This window comes from Pogona vitticeps, chromosome 7 (genome assembly GCF_051106095.1).
Source record: "Pogona vitticeps strain Pit_001003342236 chromosome 7, PviZW2.1, whole genome shotgun sequence".
Lineage (NCBI taxonomy): Eukaryota > Metazoa > Chordata > Lepidosauria > Squamata > Agamidae > Pogona > Pogona vitticeps.
Genome location: NC_135789.1, coordinates 27,216,261 through 27,240,262, shown reverse-complemented (window position 1 = coordinate 27,240,262; position 24,002 = coordinate 27,216,261). Strand labels below are relative to the sequence as shown.

Here is a 24,002-nt window from a genome sequence, read left to right as displayed (position 1 = left end):
GTGAAGCTGGGCAAAAGGACTCCTCGGCCAAAGCAGCCACCCTCCTTTCCAGGAACAACGTTGAGTCTGAAGTCCTTCTAAGTCAAGAACCCTTCAGACTTTCTTATCTTCCAAGAGTTTCCTTCTTTATCTTTTTAGACACTCCTATGAGCAAAAATGAACTGTTGATTTTTAACATGTTTTAGCATATTTTCTTATCTCTTTCACCTTTCATTTTGCTGCACTGTTATACAGTAAAACTGGTATTCGTAAATATGCCTGTAATGTTATATTTGTACATCTCTAGCTAGGATGGAGAGGGGGCTCAGAAACATCCTGGCTGGATATTTATAAGTCCTGCAAAGGGCAGCCAAATGAAGTTTTTTTTCTGGAGCATTCAAAATTTTAACCTTTTTTTAGTAATACTTTAGTGGCCCAATAAAATGTGGTATTCAACTCTGGTTTTTGGATTACAAGCATTGTTACCAATTACAAACACGGGAGAATAAGAATTCTATAATAAAGGCAGAAAGAGAATATTTTTTAAAAAGGACATCTTCCTTTCGTATCTCATCCAAATTCACTGTATCTCCACTCTCTGCGCCCACTGCTTAAAGCGGTGCCCTGCTCCTAACTTTGCGTGGAAATATTTCCAAACTGAGTTACTTGAAAGATGTTGGAGACAACAAAAAATTAAAAGGTAATGCTTGTTGGCTTGATGTCTCAGGTGGAAACGAAGGGGGAATGTTCACCACCACCACCACCAACGGCCCTTACCAGCGTTGAAGCGATGTCTTCCAGATTGTTTTCCAGGGCGAGCCAAAGCGGCGGGTTCCCTTTGTCATCCGGCACGGACATGTCCGCTCCCCGAGTGCAGATGGCATCCACCACCAGGGGAAGCTGGTTTTTGATGGCCAGCTGGAGGGCTGTCTCACCATCCTGAGTCCTGCAATGAGGGCGTCCTGCTGTTTCACACAGGCTTACTCGGCTCTCAGCTCTGCAGACCTCTCTTTCTCTCTCTCCCCCTCTGTCAGGATGAATTATTTCCCCTCCTCAAGAATCCCTCTGGACCGAAAAACAGTATAGGAACCAATGACAACCCCCGCCCAATAACATAATTTTCAGTTTCTGTACAGGGAGAGTCCCCAACCCCCCCCCCCCACACACACACACAGAGTAGCCCTTCATGGCACCCAAACACTGCTCACTGTTCATTCTTATACAGCCACAGATCAGAATAAAATATAACAGCAAAACCAGGAGAACAACAATTGCCCCCAGGAATTGTATTGCTGGCCCTAATTCCTAATTTCACAGAGAAGAACAAACTTTAACCCAGCAAGAGCACCAAAGGCAGTTTTAAGCAATTCTGTGTGAAGGCTTGAATGGGTCACAACAGTACGACCCCTGTATCCGGGGTTGGGGGGGGGTCCGTTCCAAGCAAACCCCCCCGCCCGGGCTTGGCAGAAATTGAAAAAAGTTGATTACAGCAAGCATATTCATAGCATGGTCTCTGGTTCTCTCTAGTGGCCTGTTCTGGTAGCTTCATCTTAAGAAATACATATGTCAAAGATTTTTCTTTTAATATTTTCAGACTGTGGATAAGTGAATCAGTGGATACCAAACCCACAGATAAGGGAGTCCTACTGTATTTCATTCAGGCACAGCCTGGTTTGAAATCAGAGAAAAACCAGCCATCACCTTCTTTCCCTTCTATCTCTCCCCACTTAATCCTGCAGATTTTTGGGAGTCAAAACTAGCCACTAGCGGAAATCCCCTTGTTTCTTTCGGTCTGCCCTAGTTTCTCCCAGAAACTGGGAGAAACGTAACGGCCGCCCTGCACGTCCACCAGGTCTGCTTCTTGCGGTGATTACCTGACGCCAATATCCGCCTGGTGCTCCAGGAGGAAGAGGGCGCTCTTGCTGTCCTGCCTCTGGATGGCCATGTGCAGCAGAGTCTGCCCGTCGGACATGGTGTCGTTGATGGAGGCCCCCGACCCGAGGAGCTGGGCGGCGATCGTGTGCATGCCTGGACGTGGCAAAAAAAAAAGAGAGAGGACGATACATGGACTGCCTTTCTAACCTGCCCCTCCATCGGCAACTTCCCTAGCACCATGTTGATCATCCACTTGTTTGTTTCCTAGATTTATATTCCACTTCGGCGCCCCCTCTCATTCCCTGTTTCATCCTCCTAGTAATCCTGTGAAGGAGGCGAGGCTAACAAACCATGAATGGCTGAAGGCGACCCACTAAGTGTCAAGGCACAGCAAGGACGAGAGTCCAAGGTTCGAGTCCAACACCCTAATCGCTAAACCACACCGGCTCCAATTTTTGCACCACGTTTATTTTTCCATCTTGACGGTTGCTTTCCATTATCAATACACAAGGAGGACAGAAGCCATTGAAAAATAAACAAAATCATTATTCAGGGAATCTCTGCATTCTTATCCTCCTCACCAGACACTTCCAACTGGCTGCCTTCCGGATACTTCAAACCCCCAGCCAGCCACGGCCTACGTCTGGGGAGAGGGAAGAGATGACCACACGGACATCTCTGGAGGGGCCGACCAACCTTTGGTTGTAAAACAAGCCTCTGGACCTTGCCTCGTTCTTAGGTGACAAGGTTTCCACCCTCCTCCACTCCCTACAAACAGCTCAGCTCTAGAGGAATTGCAGTCCTATGTTTACTGATGGTTTCTTGAAAGTGCGGCCCCATGACACATGTTTTTACAATTTCATGCCACGCCTGCCCCAGGGTTTACCTGTCCACAGCGCTAATCCCAAGACCGTCTGGTCTCTGGAGTCCTTGAGGCTGAAATCAGGGATGATCTGCAGGTTGTTGGTGGCATGAAGGGCGTTTGCTGAAAGACACATAGAAGAAAAACATCTTTTCTCTGAAGCTGTTGGCTGTTTTGTTGTTGTTGTTTTTTTGTTTTTTTACAGAGTGAAAGGAGACAGGCTGGTGTTACAGGGCTAGCTCACTTTCAGTTTAACGGGTTTTTTAAAAACAACAACAACACAACAGCAACCAACACCTGTGATTCAGGTGAGTCTTATAAAGCTCAGTGGTAAAGTACACTACCATCATCGGTACCATTATGATTGTTATTAGTGTTGGCCAGAACCCAACATAATATGAACACTAGTGTAAGCGGAGCAGTGTAACTCGGAGTGGACTAATTAATGTGATTGCAACTGAATTCCTAGTTGGCTCAGCATGCAATTAGAAATTGGCTGGGGGCTTGTTAATTTACAGTTACTTGCCACTCTGAGTTACACCGCTGGCCATGTGTGCGGGACGCTGGCCACTGTTAACAACGATAGGCGTGTATGCTCCGTCTATAGACTCTCTAGGATTTAAGCCTCCATATTTTTTCTTTAAAAAACTATCAGCAAAGATGGCAAAGGCTCTTTTCTGCCTAGCACCTTGGACCACAGCTGCCGCCAGTTCAGACTGGACCATACTGGGCTAGATAGAGCCATGATTGAACTTTGCAAAAAGCAGCCATTGCTCTGTTTTTTAATTATCACCCGTCAAAGAATTATAAGAAATCTGCAATAAAATCTAAGATAGGTTATTCATCCCAACATGTCAGGGCTCATTTAGAAGAATACCAAACCAGCCAGAATTAAAAGAACAGATATTCCGGGCCAGAATGGTGTATCAGTTCTTCCAGAGAAGACTCATATTTGAAAATGGCGCGCCCTCTCAAGACCCTGCTCAAGAATTTGAACAAAAGTTATTCTGGTGTTTAAAAGACCAGAATGTCAGGGGAGAACAAACCACTGGAGAAAGACTTGAGGGCAGAATAATGTACATGCCTTTGTTAAAACCAGTATAAATCCCTTTTTAATGCCAACTCCTTCGCCCCAGGGTTGGACAGCTGCTGAGTGCCCAGAGGGCTACACCATCTCATTTTCAACCCCCACACAACCTTGGCAAATATTGCACATTCCAAGCAGGTCCAGGAGGAGGGGAGAATGACCGTTAAAATACCAATCACACTTCCCTAGAGCAATGTGGCACAGCAGTTAAACTGCAGTACTGCAGCCAAAACTCTGCTCACCACCTGGGTTCAATCCGAGGTGGCCAGCTTGAGGTTCACTCCGCTTTCCATCCCTTCTGAGGTCAGTAGACTGAGTACCCAGCTTGCTGGGGGTGAGGAGCAAGGTCCGAACTGAATGATTATATTGTAAACCACCCAGAGAGTGCTTTAAGAACTATGGGGCAGTCTATACACCACACACTGAGCTTTTTTTTTCCTTTAAAAAGTCTTCTGGGGAGCATAAAATCCCGTTTTGGCTGAAATCTCTCCATGTGTATGTATGCGGCCTGCAGGCCTGATTGGCAGCCTCATCCACCCCTACCCTCACAGACAGGCTTCACTGTCTTCCTTCCAGGAATCTTGTTCAAGGTTCCCCTTCCCTAGGCACAAGGAATAGAGACCTCCCTCTACTCTGGCCAAATAAGAAGGTAACTCGTGCACACAGCAGAATGAGCTCTTCCCCTCTGTACCATCTTCCCGCTGACCTCCAAGGTCTTCTCCGCTTTCTTCCTCAGGTAGCTCTCTCTCCCAAAAAGCCAGTTGTTCTTGTTGTTTTCACTCTTGCACCAAAATTCTTCCCCCTCCCAGCCAATGCCCGCCTCGACCTCCCTTTTTACCTTTTTGCTCCAGTATGACAGACACCACGTCGGGGTGGTTGTAGGCGATTGCCATGTGAAGAGGGGTCTGCAGGCTGACGTTCTCCGCCGGGTTGGGGGTCCTCCCCCCCGCCTTGGGGGCAGGCGTGGCTTTCTCCGTCTGGATGTTCGGGTTGGCCCCCTGTTGCAGCAGCTCTGCCGTGAGGTTGGCGAGGCCGTGCCGGCAAGCGGTGTGCAGCGGCGTCTCCCCCTTTTGGCAAGAAACAAGGATGGACAACAAGGAGGATCAGGAGGCTCGAAACCAAGCCCTCTGAGGACAGACTGAAAGAACTGGGCAGGTTTAGCCTTGGGAAAAGAAGACTCAGGGGAGATAGGACAGCACTTCTCAAATACTTGAAAGGGAGTCCTACAGAGGATGGGGAGGATCTGTTCTCCATCATCCCAGAGTGCAGGACATGTCATCATAGGCACACACACACATACAGAGAAGTCCACCTTCCCTATCCTGCAACTTTCAATATGGCTCATTTGCTGGAAGGGAGAAAGCAAAATTATTTCCTAGTCCTTCCTGGAAATCCCTGCCTATTTCCTTGTAGCCCTCCATCTAATGGTAAATCAGACTGCAGCTCCCAAAAAGCATAGAAGTCCAGGTGTATTTTGGGCGATCAGTCTTTCTGCCACTGAAAGATATACCCTATCACTGCATTTCTGGGAGGAACTCTGGAGGTCACGGCATCCCTTCCACCGGCTGCAACGACCAGCTCTTCATGCCGGATCTGGCCTTGTTTTGCTTGACGCAACATTTCTTTTTCTCCACTTACCCATTTATTCCTGTGGTTCACTTTGGCCCCGTGCGTGGCCAGGAAGAGGGCGGCTGCCTCATTTCCTGCTCCGGCGGCTCTCTGAAGCAAACAGTTCCCTAGAAACCAACGAGAGAGTAAAAGCAGGAGACCGTGAGGGCAGGAGGTGAGGTTTCAACCCAGACATCCCGACCAGCTACAACGCAACACGAGGGATGTCACAACTTTGAGAGAGTCCCTCCTGCTTCCAATGAAAGCTGAGATTCTGGAGAATTTTAGTAAGATTGGCATGGTGGACCGGGGAGGGAGCTAGCTGCCCAGTCTATCAGTATAAGGTCTCAGGGGTGAAAAGTACTAATTTCACATTTCACATTTCAGTAGCACAACCTATTTGAAAAGATGGCTTCCTGCTGCCTTTCTTTCTGTCTCAGAGCAGGGGTGCTAACAGTCAATAAGTATAACCCAGGGATTTGATTAACTCTGTGCATTAAAGGTGTGATACGATAGGTGGGTGGGAGTTTAACTAATAGAAGGATTTTGATCTGTTTTATCCGATTGCGGCGTTCTGTTTCATGTATGCCTTTTAATTAAAATATTTTTACCCCACCTTTCTCCTTCAAAGGACCCCACTCCTTTAGGAATATTGGACTGCTTTAATCGGCTGCCGTTATGAATTGATCTTTCAGCACTTTGCTGACATTTTTAATGTTCTCCAATCTTATCTGCTCTGGGTGTTTTATTCAGCCTGAAAGATGGAAACTAAGTCATTAGCAGGGGCAGATGGAGGCTGATTAAAGGCTTCCCTGTGTGATTCTAGGGTTCATCTAGCTCATACGCAACATGGCAAAGTCACACAGACCTCCAAATTGCCAAAGGGAGTCTTTAAAACAGCCCTGTCTCCTTGGCAAGCACCCACTCGGGAGGCAGTGTCCCAAATCACCTGCCCCGCCTCCTCCAGGCACTGCCTCTCAAGTGAGCACCCGCCAGAGGCAGGACGTCAAAGCACCAAACATCTGTCTGGCCGCTCAACGAACCGGCACGAATGGACGAACCAGCACTTCGTGTCCATCTCTGTTACAGATACAATTCCGCGCCAGTACCACTGATGACAGAGCCAACCTCTCTGATGGTTTCACATGGGCCTAGCCTTCTTAGACAACACACTGTGTCGAGAGAGAAAAAGGCAGCTGCTTGCAATGGATGCCAGACAGAGCTGGTATTTTTGCCCCGCCAAGAGGACAACAGAAACAAACTAGGTGCTCTTATGTTTCCCATCAGGGCCCCAACCCCTAGGCAGCACTCTTCTTCTCTCACCAGTCACAGTGTCCGGGGCATCCGTATTGCTTCCTCGCTGGATGAGTCTGGCGGCGAAGCTATTCTCGTCAAAGGAGGTGCCGTTCTCCACCGGGACGTCTTCAAAGGGGTTGACGGAGGGGTCGGAAGACACCGTGATATACTGGACGGCGAGCCAGAGAGCCGTGCTTCCCTCGTGGTCCTTCAGTTCCAAATCAAGCCTAGCAAAGGGCAAGCACAACGTCTGAAACCCCACCACCACAACCACGCACCCGTCGGAGTCAGGAGTTCATTCCAGGGCAGCGCAAACCAAGCCCCGTTGGCATTCGGCAATTCACAGGGCTTTTCTCGTTGGCGCTGCTTTTGAGGATGAGCCAGATTTGCCACTAATGCAATATGCTCGACGGGTGGGCAGGAACACACTACAGAAATACTTTACATTTATTTGCTTGTTTGTTTTATTTATAGGCCGCTGGTAAGAGGACCCAAAGCGGCGCACAAAATGAAAAGAACAGAATTAAAAACGCAAGTTAAACCTTTAAAAATCAATTAAACTGTAGGCTAATTAAAATACGATTGAATAATTAAAAGCGAGTAAACATTAAAAGTGATCTTAACTTTAAAAAGATATTCAGGGATGCAATCGTGACTGTTAAAAGCCTGCCTGAAAAGATGGATCTTCAGCTGGCAGCGGAGGGAGGGAAGAGAGAGAGCCGGCCTGACCTTTGAGAGCCTCCCATCCCCTGGAAACAGCCACAGAGAATGCCCTTTCCTGTGTCCCCATCAGCTGTGCCTTATATGGCACCATTTCTGGAAGAACTGCATTGGTGGGCCAACCCTACACATCTGGCCTGGGTTCAAGATGCTGACAGAAGCATATGCCTGCTTAGCCATTAAGACCTGCGGGAGCATTCCATGACTCACCCATTAAGAGCACGAAACTACATGGAGAAGCAGGACAGGGTTCCCCCTGGTGTAACATCCAGGCTGTTGAATGCTCTCACCCGGAAGGCCCAAATGGTGCCAATCCCCTCTTTTGTTTCATTGACAAGCTACATTTTTCCAACCCGTCACTTTGCAATTTCATTTTTGCTTCCTTTGAACTGTTAACTCTATTCCACAGTGGGTTTAAAGTGGTTTAAATTATTTTAAAACAGTTGACTTGTCTTTATTATTATTATTTTTAATCATTCTATTACAGGTTTACTTTATCCGAGATCGGTCAACACAGGATGGTTTAGAAATAATTTAAATAAACAAATACAGTGGCCATTCTGCCACTACAAACATGTCAAATTGTGCCCGATTCTGGAAGCTAAGCAGGATCAGCCCTTCTTGGTGCTCGGATGGGAGACTACCATGGAAGATCAAAGGTTGTGTTACATTCTGGCCATGACAGAGACACATGCACACAAAAGTGTCTGCTGCCAAGGAAATAGTGGCACAACTGAAAGTTTAGAATATAACAACCTTTCATCAAAACTACCCATTACGTCACAAAACCCTGGTTAAAATTCAAGACCGCAATCCCTACAAAATGGTCTCAGAGGGCACCTCACCCTGTGATTTCAAATACCAAATAGGACAGACAAACGTCACATTTCTCCAGCTTCAAAACACTCACTGTTTGCACTGGAGCAGCTGGCTGAACACCTGGTCGTTCCTCACAAGAATGGAGGCATGCAAAGGCGTCCTAAGGAGGAAAATAAGAAACAGGACAGTCCCATTAGGGTTCAAACTGTGCCACAGGCCTGATGCTAAGAACCCCGTTAGCAAGCCTTGGCCCTTTACAAAAAAGGTGGACTCTACTTCTAGGAGTGGCAGTTTTGCACAGAACAGGCCCCTCTGAACCTGCCTTCCCAACAAAACTAAAGAAACTGGTTGCAGACGTCCTTCAAGGTCTAACGCTGGTTCCCCCGCCTTGGACCCACTGACTTTGCCAATCGCCACTCCGTAGGGCAGCTTCACCTCTTTAAGTAATCCACAGAAATAACAAGGCTAAGAAGCCACACAGGAAGATGCCTTCCCCCCCCCCCCCACGGCTGCCGACAGTCACCTTCCTTTGCTGTCCTGCATGTTCGGATTGGCCCCTGCCTTCAAGAGGGCCTCCGCAATCTGCGCCATCTCGGCCATGATGTCCGGTTTGTGCTTCTTCGGGCTGTAGGATGCGACAATGTGCAGGGGGGTCTCCTGGTCTCCCAGAGTGGCTGCGTTCACCCGGGCACCGTGTTTGATGAGGAAATTAGCAGCAAATGTATCACCTTTTGGTAAAGGGAAAGAAGGGGTTACAAGAAAATTACACAGTGGAAATGGTTTTGAAGGCGACGGCGGGGGGGGGGGGACTAAACACACCCTCATGGACGTAGTTTCTTACTTTTCTTGCAGACATCTAACACGCTGCATCTAAATTCCTCCTTGGTCCTCCTACACATAAGACTCACATTTTGGAATGAAAACAAATACAGTACAAGGTCACGTGAACTAAGTGCAGGTTTTCTGGCTCAGCGTTTGCAGTATCCTCACACGATAAAAGTGGGAGAGCAGCCGAGACACGGCATTTTCTAGTGTTGATCATGTCTTTGTTTAATGCGAATGCTAATGTCAGAACCTCTTAACAGACCAGAACTGTGCTACTGCCCTATTCTGGGGGACAAATTCCGAACCCTGTCCAACGGCGCCTTCAATATGGTTGATGAAGAGAAACACGAACCAGCTTCTAATTGGCAATAAGAGATCCTATTTTTTTTTCCCACGAAGACACATAGGGTTTCTTCTCAAGCTAACCCCCTCCCCCCCAAAACAGCAAATGATTGTGTGGCTTTCTGAACCCCTTGGAGGCTCGGCACATTTAGGTGGTCCTACAGAGGAGGGACAGGATTTCTTCCTGATCATCCCAGTCTGGAGGACATGTAACCATGGGATCAAGCTACAAGAAGCCAAATTTAGGCTGAGTATCAGGACAAACTTTTTAACTGTTAGAGCGGTACGACCATGGAGCCCATGACCTTGGGAACGTGGCGAGCACTCCAACCCTGGAGGGACTCAAGAGAAAACTGGACAGCCCTCTGTCAGGTCTGCTTTGATTTGGATTCCTGCCTTGAGCAGAGGAGGGGGTTGCGCTCAATGGCCTTAGAGGCCCCTTCCAAATCCATTATTCTAGGATTCTATGAATAGCGAAAGAAACGAGAAGTAGGATTCTAAACCTGCACGCCTGCTGCTCTGTCCAGGGGATATGACACTGATCTGCTCAGAGAACAGGGCTGCGCCTCTGAACCTATAACAATTTATCTTCCCTAGAGGGCACGGATGTCTCTGTGTCTTTCATGCCTCCCCAATTTATTGATAACCTGCAAGTCACAAACCTTCATCGTCCACACCTTTAGATTACGTTTCTTTTCTCCAAGCCCAAGGAATGACAGAATAGAAACTCCCAGGTATTGTTTTGCATTTGCTAAATGAAACAAGGGCAGACGACAGGCCCTGCGCTCTGCTCTTGCTGGAGAAAGACATTAACTCAAGATGTTATGTTCTCCTGCTCCCTGGACATCACTGCCATGGCAACCGATTCCTATCTGCCTGTACGAATCCTCAAGATGATCCCTGCCCTCACACTAAAAATGTCAGAATACACCAAACCTATCGAAAGCTGGGCAGGCCACCTGGTGTGTTGCTTCTGTCGCAAGGCCAGCTTCAGAAATGTCAATCTAATATTTAATATTAGCCTTTTGCTCTCCAACTTGGTCCAGAGAAGCTGGTCGGGGTAAGAACAACACACAGCAATAGCTTCCCCAATCTGATTAAAGGCGCAAAGCCTTCTGTCAGGTTAGAGGGACCGAGTGGTAAATAAACATAACCCTGTGTTTGCTGCAGAGGTTCAAAAGTGGTAGGAGGTGGGGAGATAGGTTGAGGAGGGAAGCATCAAGGAGGAGGAGGCAATGAATCCAGTTGCCACTTTCCCACCAAACAAACGCCAGATGGTGGCAGAATGGGTGGGGTGTGCATAGGAGACACAACGCATCACTGTGATTTTTGACTTGTGTGATAAATCAGGCAGAGTTTCACACTTCCCAGGACTCTAGTTCTCTTATTATTTTATTTTACTTATTTATGAGCACAACGGTGTAAAGTGCAGCCACGAATTGCTGCCAATTAATGAGTCACTCCTCTCATCCACACTAGATGCAACTGGCACAGAACAAGAGACATAAGCGGCGACTTGCTAACCAGTGGCAATTCACTGCTACCATTTATGGTACAGCCCGTAACACTGGGCTAACTGACTGTATTCTAGTCACAGTTCTTTTGAGCTGCCTGCTAAATAACGAGCATAGTGGAGTTTGCTAAAAAGGTAAGATACAAGACTACATCACAAGGACTAGAGAAGCAGAATATATAACCAGCAGGGGAGAATAAACTGTTTCAGCAGAGAGAACTAAATTCAAACCAGCAGCAAGACAGAAACAAGGAAGGTGTCAAAATGCTTAAGGCCAGCACAACAATGAGCATGGCGAGTGGAAGCGTTGCAGCCGTCCTCCGACTTGGGGGAAGGCAGTGGCTAGTGTGGATCCCCACGTCATTCCTATTTGCCGCATCAGGAGTAGAAGACAGGTTATGACAGGGTTGGGCCAAGTGAGGTTGCCCGGATGTTACTCAAGTGAAACTCCCATCAGCCCTAGCCAAGACAGGCTATGGTGAGGGATACTGGGAGGTGCCATCCAAGAATGCCCGCGGTAAGGACTTCCAACTTTGAGTCCTTGGACTGCAACTTCCAGAAGCCTTCACCACTAGCTGTGCTGGCCAGGATTTCTGGGAGTTGTAGTCCAAGAACATCTGGGGAACCCAAGGTTGGGAAGCACCGATCTAGAGGGTTACTCTGCACATGTCACCTTAAAAAAAAATCCAATGGAAGGGAAGCTCTGCCTTCAATGACATATAATTTGCCAAGAACAAGCAAGGAGTTCATCAGATCATGTACACACTGCCCTAGTTACTTGGCCATTTGGCAATTTAAAAGGCTGTTAGCTATGGAACCGAGATGTTTTCACCAGCCCTGTGCAGAAACGGGGTGTGTGTGTGGGTCTTTGTTGGGGATGGGGGACTCTGCATACCTACCTCTTTTAATCGCTTTATGCAGCAAGCTCCAACCTTTCTTGTCTACCATGTCAATATCTGCCTTGTGATTAACCAAAGTGGTGGCGATGCTTTCCAGTTTCCCGGAGAGGGCTAAGTCTAAAGCAAGGTCTCCGTTTTGATCCAGTTCGTTCAACTTCCCCGGCAGCTGGAGAAACAGGATTAAAGGACAGCTGTTGGGCGGTGTGGCAACGGCAGCAGCCCGTCGGTAGTGGGCAGATACAGCCTGGATTCTATTATCTGATCTACATTTATCGTGGGCTACAGAGGAAAGATATACAATGGGATGTCCTTTTGGGGCTGCTGCTCAGTAATCACAAAGGACATCCTCTGTGAGCAAAATGACCCACAAGCAAATCTAGGCAGAGATTAGATTAGAAGAGCCATTGATTAAGAACCATGAAACATTATGACCTGTGAGGAACAATAGAGAGAACTGAACAGGAAGTACCCATGTCTCAATCACAGCCTTGAAAAGTTAACTTGGTGGGTTACAACTCCCCGAATCGGTGATCAGGAATCAACGATGCTGACCAATGATTCTTGGCCTTTTTTTCAATTCATACACTGCTAGATGTGGAAGACAACTTCCGGGCCACAGAGAGAAGTTCAAACGCAGATATGGAAAACACAATTGTGCACTTCACAATGATTGAAATTATGTTTGTGGCTTTTTTAAAAAAAAAATGGATGTTTGCATTTCTCATTTCTGAGGCTGCTCGGGACACATACGGTCCTATCTCAAAAAAGGCCATCCTCATGCAGATGGGGAGAGGCGGTGTATCGTACCTGCGAGTCCATCTCAATCAGGTAGAGGAACACGACGTCTTCTCTCTCCACTTTAATAGCTTTGTGTAAAGGGAACTCCGTTTTCGATTTGATCATTTTATACAAGAGCTGAGCGCTCATGCTGCTGAAGTCTTCTTTCCTCAGGTCGTCCTGAAAAGAACCAGACCTTAAAGGGGTTGATCTCAAGACAGTTGCCCTTTAGATCACACGTCTAAGTAAATGCTCCAGTGAATGACGGAGGCTGGAATCCAACTGAGAGCTCTATAAATAAAATGTGGCAAGTCGTGGTGGCAACTTGGTACCCATGAACAAGGTGACAGTTGCATTCTTGGCCTGCGACCCATTGCGCACACCTGAGAAGGTAAACAACACCTCTTTGTTTAGTAAAAAAAAAAAGGGGGGGGAGGAGTTGTGGCACCTTAAAGACTAACTTAATGTGAGATTTCATGGACTTGTCCACAAAGCAAACAAACACCTTCTTTTAGGTGAGAAAATGATCAAAGCAGCAAGTCTGTGAAGCCAAAATTTATTTCCCCTGACACAGAAGTTTTGCATATGCCAGGTGGTTTTGCTCTGACTTCTGAGAACACGACCAGCCTACGATTCTCTGGCTGGATGATGCTAAACTAGGGCTACCTAGGGCAGGGGCGGGCCCCATGGGGTCCCCTCGGGGGGGCCCTCCAGTCTCCCCTACTTCCTCTATAAATGGAACAAGGGGGTACAACAAAATGGAAAAATGCACCCTCAGAAACCTGCAGGGGGTGCTACTCTCTTGCAGAACGAGACGAGACATGCACCACCACTTCTAACGGGCCTTGGTTTGGGTCAGAAAACACATTTTTCTGAAAACAGGAAGTGACGTGATAGTCCTGAAGGAGCAGAAGAGAAGTAGGCTGAGGGGGATCTTAAGGGGTGCAGGAAAATGGCTTCCAAACATGACCCGGTTGCCCACCCGGCAGTTAAAGCCTGAAACCGTTCTTCCTCCAAGGAAAAGCAAACACGCAGAGCTCCCAGTCCTGTTTCAGATTTTACACAGCGCTCCTGCCACTTGAACTTGAGCCAAAGCTATGGGCTGGAACGAAGCACGGCTGACCTTCAAACATGCCTCCCTCTTGAAACACGCCACGTTCCTATCGTTCAGCGCTTACCCAGTGGCTAGCAATGATCTCGGCGCAGTAGTTCATCAAAGTGCTGGCGTTCAGCTCCTCTGCTGTTTGGTAGAAGCGAATGCAGTTCCTCACGTTGACAAGGGACATGACTCCCTTTTCACACCTAGCAAGACAGATGTGGAAAAGAGGACCTGGGGTCAGTGTGGGAGGGAGGGAGGGGGAATCTGGATGAGATCCCTTCCATTACTGGCAACAGACAAAGAGAGAGAGAGATTTGGGCTGCGAGGGGCTTTGACTACAGTTCCCAGAATCACTTAGTCAATATGATCCCCTGAGGACACACCACGTTAAACCGGCAATCTTCTTGAATTGGAACCAAGAACCTCTCACAAACTACAACAGAAGTTCTTATACTTACACTGTCAAGCCTCCCATCTGATTTCAAGAGAAACATATTTCATATATAAGCTACCAACGTCGTCCTTTTCGAATTTACAATCGGAGCACTGTAAGTTATTTAAAACAAATACCATATACCTAAAATACCTGGTTTTTGGGGGCAGTCTGGACCTACTTTAGGGCTTAAAATATCCCGAAGGCAAAGAGATTCATCATGGCACTGCAGCCCGAGTCTTTATCACAAAGTGAAGAGCTTTAAAGAGCCCACTTTGATTTTGTGGTGTCCCGAGACCATAACTTGCTGGAGGAAGAGGGACTGAAGAGACCATCGAGCAGCCCAGAGGTCCCCAACCTGGGGTCACCCACCTGTTCTTGGACTGCAACTCCCAGAAGCCTTCACTACTAGCTATGTCAGTTGAGGTTTCTAAGAGCTGCTGTTCAAAGACCATCTGGCAACCCAAGATTGGGAAACAAGGATCTGGAGGGTTATTTGCACACGTCACATTAAGAAATTCAATGGAACTGAAGTTCTGCCCTCAATGATGTATGATTTGCCAAGAAGGTCCAAGGTTGGGAACCACTGATCTAGCCAACACAATGAGGGGGTCAACCCCTAGATATTGTTTTCTCCCAAGGTACTTCTCTCTCTCTCTTTCTCTTTCTCTCTCACGCACGCACACACACACACACAGCGAGACTCAAGAGAATAAAATGTGCCAACAAAACCAATGCTTTTTTTGTCATGAAGGCATTTGGCACCAAGGAACCATAATTTGCATTGGGGACTGGCTAATGACGATACAGATGCAACAGCTTCATTCAAAGGCTTGCCTTTCTCGGAGGAGCTGCAGCTGAAACCTGTTGGCTAGTTTCATCAGCTCTGTCAGGAACACATCATCCTCCCTCAGCTCCAGCTCATCGGTGTAGATCCAGCGCAGCATAGCCATGGTCACCTCAGGGTCAGCATCTGGCAAAACGGCATGAGATCTTTTATTCACATTTGGCTCTGCAACAGCCAGGGTGACTTGGGGTGTGTGTGTCCAACACAGTGATAGTATACAGGTCAAATCCTGCCCTGGCCGCAGCACCCAACCACTTTCAACTCTCAGCAGCAGGACTAGGAAAGGCTAGATTCTGGGACTGTGCCAATGCCGTTTTTGATAGGGATGCCTCCCTAATTAAAGATTTCTTGACACTTGGCCCTAAGCGGTGGTGAAAGATGATGCACCATCCCCTCCTGTTCTTGTGAATCTTCCAGAAGCAAGAACCAGGTGGGGCTTGGGAACGTGGGCTCCGGGACCGAGTCATGGGGATCTGTTTATAAGATTGCCGTGCGGCGCATGCTGGCTGCGCGCCCACCCCTAGAAAGAGGAGCTGAGTAACTCAGGCACTAATATTAGAAGGGGGTCACAGGGCCCCAGAAACGCCAGGGACTAGACACCAATAACGCGGCGCTGCCGGACGGGCATTAACACCTCACCCGCTTAAGCCTGCCAAAGGAACAGCAAAGGTCATAAGTACACATATTCTGGAACCCCTTCTTCCCATCATCATGTTTCAACAAGAGGAGGAATGGGGCTTCCTTTGACCTAAACTAATCCATGACCTCTTATATTTATTTATTAGATTTATACACCACCCATCTAGAACATGTCTACTCTGGGCAGCTTACATATAATAAGAATAAACTGAATAAATAAGAATAAATAAGAATAAGAATAAATCCCCTGCCAACAGAGGTTAAACTATCAGACTAAGAACAGAGGAAGAGCTGGTTCAAATTTGCTCCTCAGTTGGAAAGCACAGCTTGCATCAGCCATTTTAAATATATATATATATAAAAATAAAGGCTGGAGCTGCAACAGTTGCCCTGCAAAGAATTACTACAGAGAGACTCTTTGGACAAAGTCAGTGCTGCCCCCCCCCCCATACAAAAGGCATCATCGGGGCCGTTTTAAGACAGCTTTGTCTCCTGGCCTGTGTCAGGCTGCCACTCAAAAAAGATGAACAGACCTCCACGCTTAACATCTGCATCATTAAAATGAAAGAAGGCTGGACCGTTGATTTAAGCAGTGTTAAACGCTGAGCTTTCAAAGCCCTGTTAGCATGTTTTGAAGACAAAGGCTTCATCATTAATGGATCAAGCGTCTCTTTAGGCAGGCAGGGTCCCTCCTCCCTCCCGAAGCAGATTTCCATTTTTGCACGGCTCTTCAAGACAAAGAAAGCATCTCTCCCCACCACCACCGCCCGCCCGCCTTCCCTCTTCCTTCCTCAGCACTCATAAATGCGCCCCACGTGCATACAACTGCCCATCAGAAACCAACCTGACAGATCTAGCTCTTCCGTTGACACCAGGTTGGCCAGACTCCAAGCCTCGCTGCGGGCTGCCAATACGAATTTATGAGCATGGATGTGCTTGTCTCCAACCTTTATCTTCAGGTCACTGGAAAAAGAGAAAAGACGCACAAGCACACCTGTGCTTAGGATGACTTTGTGAACTGGGTGTAAACGCAGTGGAAATCCAGGAGGATATTCTATCGTGGAGACAGTTTGGAAGTCTTGGGAGAAGGTAACATCAAAGTCCATTTGCTATGACTCCCAAGCACCCGCAAACATTTTGTGGGTGCTTGGAATGAATCCTTTGAGGTCTATCCTGCAGGAAAATTTAGTATGTATTTCCGCTCTGTCAAAATGGAGGGTAAACAGCCTCTGGCTTCTACAAAACTGGGTTAGACTGCATTTCACCTGACATTCATTCAGTCTTGGAATTCTGTTTATCCATGTTCAGAAATAACCTAATGATTTACATATCTGGATGCATATGATTTACAAACCTTCTCTAGGCAATACACCTGAATGTTCAGATATCTCTTTAAGGCACTTTATTGATTTTTAAACTAAGTTCAATGACTTTTTTTCTGCAACGTTCTTCCGCAAGCCTGCAAGCAAGTAACATAATACTATGGAGGGAGAGCGACCAAGTCATTAAACAAAGGTGCAGCTTTCCTAAACTATACTCAGTAAGGAACAAGAGGGAAGTACAGAATTTTTAGGGGTACATAATTAGAAACTAAAGCTCACCTACCACTTAATGACATATGATGTTTCTTTATACTGTCCAGTCACTGAGCCATTTAGTCCAGTGGTCCTCAACATTGGGTAAATCAGGTGTTCTTGGACTACAACTCCCAGAAGCCTTCACCACAAGCCGTGCTGACTGGGGCTTCTGGGAGTTGCAGTCTAAGTACACTGAGCTAATCCAATATTGTCAGCTCTCCGGGGTTTCAGGCAAGATTGTTTGGTAGCTCTTCCCAAAAATGCTGAATATTGCAAAGGATGTGTGCTACCACAGAACTACAGTACAGAACTTCCCCAATAAAACACCGGATGTTATTTGTAGATCTCCCATCCGAATATTAACCAGGTCTGGCTTGTCTTCAGTGTCTGAAACCAGAAGCACTCAGGATGATGTGATGGTACAGGGAGAGCCACACATGTGGGCAAGATGGCAAAGTTTTAAAAGGCAGAGGCCAGGCTCAGATGTTATGACCAGATTATGCTCATTCAACTGATTTAATTCTATTAAATCCCAAGAGCCTAACATTAATAGCATTTATTTAACTGAGAGATAGCACACCAACATTCACTAAAAGCGAGACAACGTGCCATTATTTCCTTTGGCTGAACCACCGTCTTTCAGAGGAAGCTTCTTACCTGTACTGTTCTTGTTCATACAGCTCTGCAACGATGGAAAGTAGTCGGCTGATGAAGGAATCGCTGGAGTTCTCTTTGTTCGACTGAGCGGCAAGGAGAGCGCATTTCCTCTCTGTTTCCGTGAGCTTCTTCTGCAACTTGACATACTCCTGACGAAGAAGCATCAGGTGTTTCTCCAGTTTGGCCACCTCCTCTGCAAAGACAAGGACCCTCCATTCGAAAAGTTCACAACTGAGTAACGCAGCACTTTTTCCATAGGGAGAAGGCCTCCCCTTCAGTCTTCCCACCATGGAAAGGTCGACTCAGCCATGAGAGCTTGGAAAGACCCTGGAAAGCAACTGGAGGAGGTGGCCTCGACCTTTCTCAAAGATGGGGGAAGTGTGTCTTTCCAGATGTTATTATTCACCACATTTCCCACCCTCGATTTTAAAAGATGCACAGGTAAAGGCTCCCCTTGACATTTAGTCCAGTCGTGTCTGATTCTAGGGCACGGTGCTCATCCCCATCTCTAAGCCATAGAACCAGCGTTTGTCCGTAGACAGTTTCTGTGGTCAAAAGGCTAGTGCAACTAGACACGGAATGCAGTTATCTACCCACCAAGGTGGTACCTATTTATCTACTTGCATTTAGATATGCTTTCAAACGGCTAGGTTGGCAGAAGCTGGGATGAGTGACAGGAGCTCCCTCCATTGCATGGATTTGATCTTATGACAGCTGGTCTTCTGACCTTGCAGCCCAGAGGATTCTGCGTTTTAACCCGCAGCGCCACCCCGCCCCTTCTAAAGATGCAGAGTCCTTGATAAATCAGTATCAAGCTGCTTCCAAACAGGCAGGAAGTAAATCAAGTGAATCCATCATACATATGATTTGGGGTTTGTTTCTGCCAGGAGATGATGCTTGGAACAAGCTCCCGTCACCTGGGGTTCTCTGGATGTTTTCTTAGGAGTTAACTATTCAATACAGTCTGACCTTTTTCTGAATAAACATGCATGGACTTCCTTCTATTGCTCATCTGCACATCGTCTCCCAAGTGTGACTAAAGGACCACCACTGAAGAAAACGTTTTGCCAGCAGGGCTGTTAAGCCTTGAGATAAAAAGTAAGAACTAAAACAAGGCGAAGAGGTCTTAAGATGCAGAGTTCTGTCACTGACACGCTGCCAAACCTCTCCTGAAAATCTCCAAGAGGGAACTCTTTTCAGGCCGGCGGCCAAATTCAAACCCGCAGAAGCTCCCAAGGGGAGTCCCATTCAAGGCACAAGGCAGTGCCAAAGTCAAAACAGAGGGCAAAAATACAGGTGCAGTTCAGATTAAAGCTTTCAACTCTCAGTAATGAAAACTTGAGAGGCATTTCAAGCAGAAAAAAAACCCCACATCAAGGTCTATAAACCGAATATATCACAGAGAAACTGGGATGACTATATGGGGGGACCGAGGGTCCTTCTTCATGTGCAAACACCCCGAGACATTTACCACTAAAGCAAGGAGCAAGGGGAGCCTTTGTAAATTTCATATTTATTCATTTTTTACATCAATAAACTGCCTTTCCCCTTATCAGCTCAAGGCAGTATAATGGTCCTCCTCCTCCCCACAAACCCACGAGGGAGGTTCAGATAAGGGCCCAGAGTCCTGCAAAGAATTTCACGCTGTGTTGGGGATTTGAATCCAGGTTTCTCTGCTCTTAATTACAAAGCCACACTGGAAAGCATTTGCCCTCAAGGATAAGTCAAGCTTAGGAGGACTAAAGGGGTCCTGAAGCTCTTTTAGTTTCTGGCCTCATGGCCTAAGAGTGAAGCAGTGGGGAAAAATGTCTCTTTTTTCCTTTCCTCAGATCAGGTCATTGCAAAGACTGTTTCCCACTTTGGCCTAGGATTGCAAGTCCCCGCTTCTGCTCTCTGGACACGAGACAGAAACCAGCGGAGGTACAAGGTTCGTGGGCTAGAATAAACAGCCTGGCGAGAACCAGTCCCCAGCAGTCAATCAAAGCCATATATCACATCACACGTATTTTTCGGAAACTAAGTAACTTTGGAGAGACAGGGACCCACAGCATGACATTACAGCGAGGGTATGAGGGCTCTGGGGTGCTTCTTCACGCCCTCAAAACCCCAGAGACAAAACGGCATTGAGGATACAAGCTACCTGCAGAGTCAAATGCTTGTCTAAATACACCCAGAGTGAAATGTGACCACCAGGTTCACCAAGGATCCTCTACAGTGGTCCCCAACCTTGGGCCTCCAGATGTTCTTGGACTACAACTCCCAGAAGCCTTCACCACCACCTCTACTGGCCAGGATTTTTGGGAGCTGAAGAACATCTGGAGGCCCAAGGTTGGAGGCCCCTGCTCTGGAAGGCAGGAGGCATCTATACTGCCCATATTGTTGGGGAAAGCATTGTGTAGAATCAAGCAAGGGGGAATCATTCAATGCACAAAGCCCTGACAGGAGCGACAGACACTGCCCCAGCTATGATATAATACGAAGATTTTTAAGGTGCCACAGGATCCTTGGCTGGGCTTGCATTTCACTAGCACAGCTTCCCCTCCTGAAAATGGTCAAGAAAGCAATTTCTTATGGAAGGACCAAATCTCTGTGGCGGGACACAGGCTTTGTGCATGCAGAATCTCTGATGGCCAAAGGTTATTCTCCTGAGGGCACGTTAAGGAAAATGTGCTTAAACCATTTTACCATTTAAGGTTTAGCTTCCGCAGTTCTGCTGGCGACGGAGTCTGAAGGCCATACTGTCTTTTGGAAAATCACCGGGCCCCTTAAACTCAAAAGTCAGGGGATGCTTTTCAAGGCTGTGCCAAAATTTGCTGGGCCAAAAGATTCCCATTCTGATTTCATATGGGTTGCAAATACAACGAACTGGTAATATATCAAGTAGCACTAAACTAGTGAAGAAATAAGACACAATACTGTTCTTTATGAATCTAGTCCTAGACCTCAAGAACATTTATTCTATGTTCCTACCTGGGAGATGAGACCACAGAATTTTATCTTATGAAGACAAATATGAAAAACTACACTACACAAACAAGGAATGGATAATACAGAGTTTCAGATGCTCTTAGAGGCTACTCACGACTGGATACACTGCTTAAGGCTAATGGGAGTTGTAGTTCAACATGGTATGGAGATCCACACTTTGCACAAGACCAGCTACAACTCCCAAGCCACCATGAGCGCTCATTCTGAGATGTCCACTCCAGTAACTTGATTCCAATAACTCAACAACTCAATCATGTAAGTTGTCTTGAAAAATGACTGTTTTTAATATAGGGTATTATTATAATATTGCCTATTTTTAATGGTTTTAAAGTTTTAATATTGTTGTACGCCGCTCATAGACCACTGGTAATGGCGCGGCTAAAACAATCTTATAAATAAATAAATAAAAAGAAGACAGCGACTCCGCAGAACCCAGGAACCTGAGCAAAAGGGAGAGAACTTGGAGGACTCCCAATGGCTGTTGGACAGCATCTTATTGGCCCTGATCAGCTATGGGGGATTATGGAGGTTGTAGTCTAACAACAACAGGTTGCCAACTTTTGTTGTAGATCAGCATTACCACCCAGTGTCAACACTAATCGTGGCACATTGATCGGATTCTGAGATGTCCAAGACTTTTTACGAGGAAACAAACTCCACAGCTTTTAAGACAGCAAAAGACAGAGCTATCGATCCATGGACTTCCACTGAATAATGCAAAGAGTTCATCTCACATGTAATGCTTTTATCTACAGCAGTGGAAGATGATGCTAAGCATTTATTTCTCTGCATACAGCTAGGACGCAGACTGAGAATATTTATTCAAACAGTGGAGTAAGTGGATATTCAGAGGTTTCAGAGAGGAATAAATATGGAAACACAACCCTTCTCGGGTTCTCACTTTCGCCCTGACACGGACAAGCCTGTTTTCCCCATCTCCAGGAACCATCAAAGATCAAATGTTGAAACTGACATCCACGTGGTTTAGTTTCATTCTGCACAGCAAGTGGAATACTGTGGCCTGCTGAGGGAGTGTCACTGACAGAATTACCTTTGTTGTTGTTTTTGTTACTGCTGTCAAGTCACCTCTGGTCTATGGGGACCCTCACGAATCAGCAACCTCCACCTTGTCCTGTCCTCCATCCCCCTGCACAGCTCCTGTAAACTCCAGGCTTTGGCTTCCTTTAAGGAGTCATTCCATCTGGTATCTGGTCTTCCTCATTTCCTGTTGCGTCCTCCTGCCCCCTCCCACTTTTCCAGCTTTATTGCCTTTTCCACTGCATCCCGCCTTCTCCTGATGTGCCCAAAATAGGACAGCCTCAGCTTCAGCATTTTTGTTTTCAGAGATAGTTTGGGCTTGATTTGCTCCTGGACACACCTTTTGGGTCCCACCTTTACCAATTACCCTGAGTGATGTTAATCTATCCGGCTTCAATCCAATATGATGTTGTAGTCTGTACGACAGAAGCTCACAACTGCACTCTGTGTAACTCTGGTTCCTAAATGCACACCACCATTCCATCCCTTTCTTATCACCACACACTAGCGTTCCTCTAAACCACTGGTTCTTAACCTTGGGTTACTCAGGAGTTTTGGACTGCAACTCCCAGAAGCCTTCGCCACCAACTGTGCTGGCTGGGGTTTCTGGGAGTTGCAGTTCAAAAACATCCGAGTAACAAAGGTTAAGAACCACTGCTCTAAACCACTGGAGATTCAGCTCATACTCTCACACCCTGGGAGGCCTTAACCAGCAACAGTATCCAGGCTAATCTCCTGATGGAGAAGTTGGCACTTAAGTGGTTTTGGTAGAAAGCTAGAATACAGTATCAAGTTTACATAGAGCTTTTTTGGAAAATCCAATCGTGCTTGTTTTTGCTAGTTTTAACTTACAACATTATCCTGCAATTGTATTATACCTGTATTAAATAAATAAATAAATAAATATTATCCTCCTGCTCCTGGGCTGTGGAACAAACCTTCCCAAGGGGAGTATAAGCCAGCTTTCTCCCCATTGTCCTCCTGTTGGTAAACTAACTCCCCAGTCTCTCTCCACCAGACAAATATTCAGGCAGGCTTCTAGTATTTAGCCAGAGAGAGGCATGAACACATTGGGACTACACATTTTTTATATAAACGCAACAATGTATTTAAAAACCTCCTTCTAATTGAATTGTAATATTATAATTTGTTTTACAGTGTTCTAGCATTATGATTGTTATCTGTAAGTACTTCAATAGTTTTTATCTATATCTTTGTTTGATCTTGAGTCTCAATCCTGGGAGAAGGGTGGGAAATAATTCAAAACAATGTGCCAAATCAATCAATCAATCAATCAATCAAATTTTGACATGAGTCACATTATGGTTCATTTAAAAGAAAGAGAGGAATTGCTTTACAATAAAAAGAAAATTCACACAACTATCTGTGTGTGTTTGCATAGCGTCTGAGCAAGCAGCTTTCTGGTTCGTCACGGTTAGTGCTGGACTGTGACTCAGGAAACCTGGGTTCAAATCCATATAAAGCCACGAAACTGACTGGGTAACCTTGGACTATTCAGAGGTCTTCGCCTGACCCACCTCATCTGGTTGCTGGCAGAACAAAGCAGCAGCGAGATGAGCTCTCACTGGAGGACAAGTGAGATACAAATGCAATTCAGAGGCAAGGGGTTACCTGTCTTTCTGCCCCAACATTAAAGAAAAACATTTGCTCACAATGCTAGAACTACAAAGCAGGACCCTGAGAGTGGGTGAGGAACGGAGAACAGAAAGATACAGCTCTGTACTTCACAGCTATCTGGTAGCCAAATGACAGCTTGAGCAGAGAGAAAAACAAACCTGTGATTTTTCCAGCCATGCTGCAGTACAGAAGAAATAAACTATAGTTTGTTATGCATAAGCAGCTTTTCCCCTGCGCCCTAGAACCTGAAAGTCACAGCCATATATTGGAATAAGATTTGCAGAGTAAGGTAAAGTGCATACTTGGGACGAGACTGGATATAAGACTTCTGTGTAATGTGTGACATTTTGTTTACCGGTCTGGATTGCTAGCCAAGCCAAGCTTGCATGGGAAACTGGGCATCTACTGTTGGCAGCCACAAAGAATTGCAGCAAAAATTCACAGACTACTGTAAATTCCCACCTAGCCACTAATGGGGATTCAG

The 24,002-nt window shown here is 46.4% G+C and overlaps 1 protein-coding gene across 1 annotated transcript in view; it reads right to left on the bottom strand.

Annotated features, from left to right (window-relative positions):
- Positions 1-24,002, bottom strand: part of ANKFY1 (ankyrin repeat and FYVE domain containing 1) — a 40,191-nt gene that overhangs the window by 10,534 nt on the left and 5,655 nt on the right. The window contains exons 2-15 of the mRNA XM_020812139.3: positions 17,855-18,047; positions 16,465-16,583; positions 14,972-15,107; positions 13,781-13,904; positions 12,633-12,782; positions 11,826-11,991; positions 8,770-8,974; positions 8,338-8,406; positions 6,735-6,934; positions 5,442-5,539; positions 4,642-4,870; positions 2,741-2,839; positions 1,854-2,007; positions 757-925 (exon numbers count right to left, since the gene is read on the bottom strand). Of these exons, the coding sequence (XP_020667798.3) occupies positions 757-925; positions 1,854-2,007; positions 2,741-2,839; positions 4,642-4,870; positions 5,442-5,539; positions 6,735-6,934; positions 8,338-8,406; positions 8,770-8,974; positions 11,826-11,991; positions 12,633-12,782; positions 13,781-13,904; positions 14,972-15,107; positions 16,465-16,583; positions 17,855-18,047 (2,111 nt within the window). The remainder of the gene's footprint in view (positions 1-756; positions 926-1,853; positions 2,008-2,740; positions 2,840-4,641; positions 4,871-5,441; positions 5,540-6,734; positions 6,935-8,337; positions 8,407-8,769; positions 8,975-11,825; positions 11,992-12,632; positions 12,783-13,780; positions 13,905-14,971; positions 15,108-16,464; positions 16,584-17,854; positions 18,048-24,002) is intronic.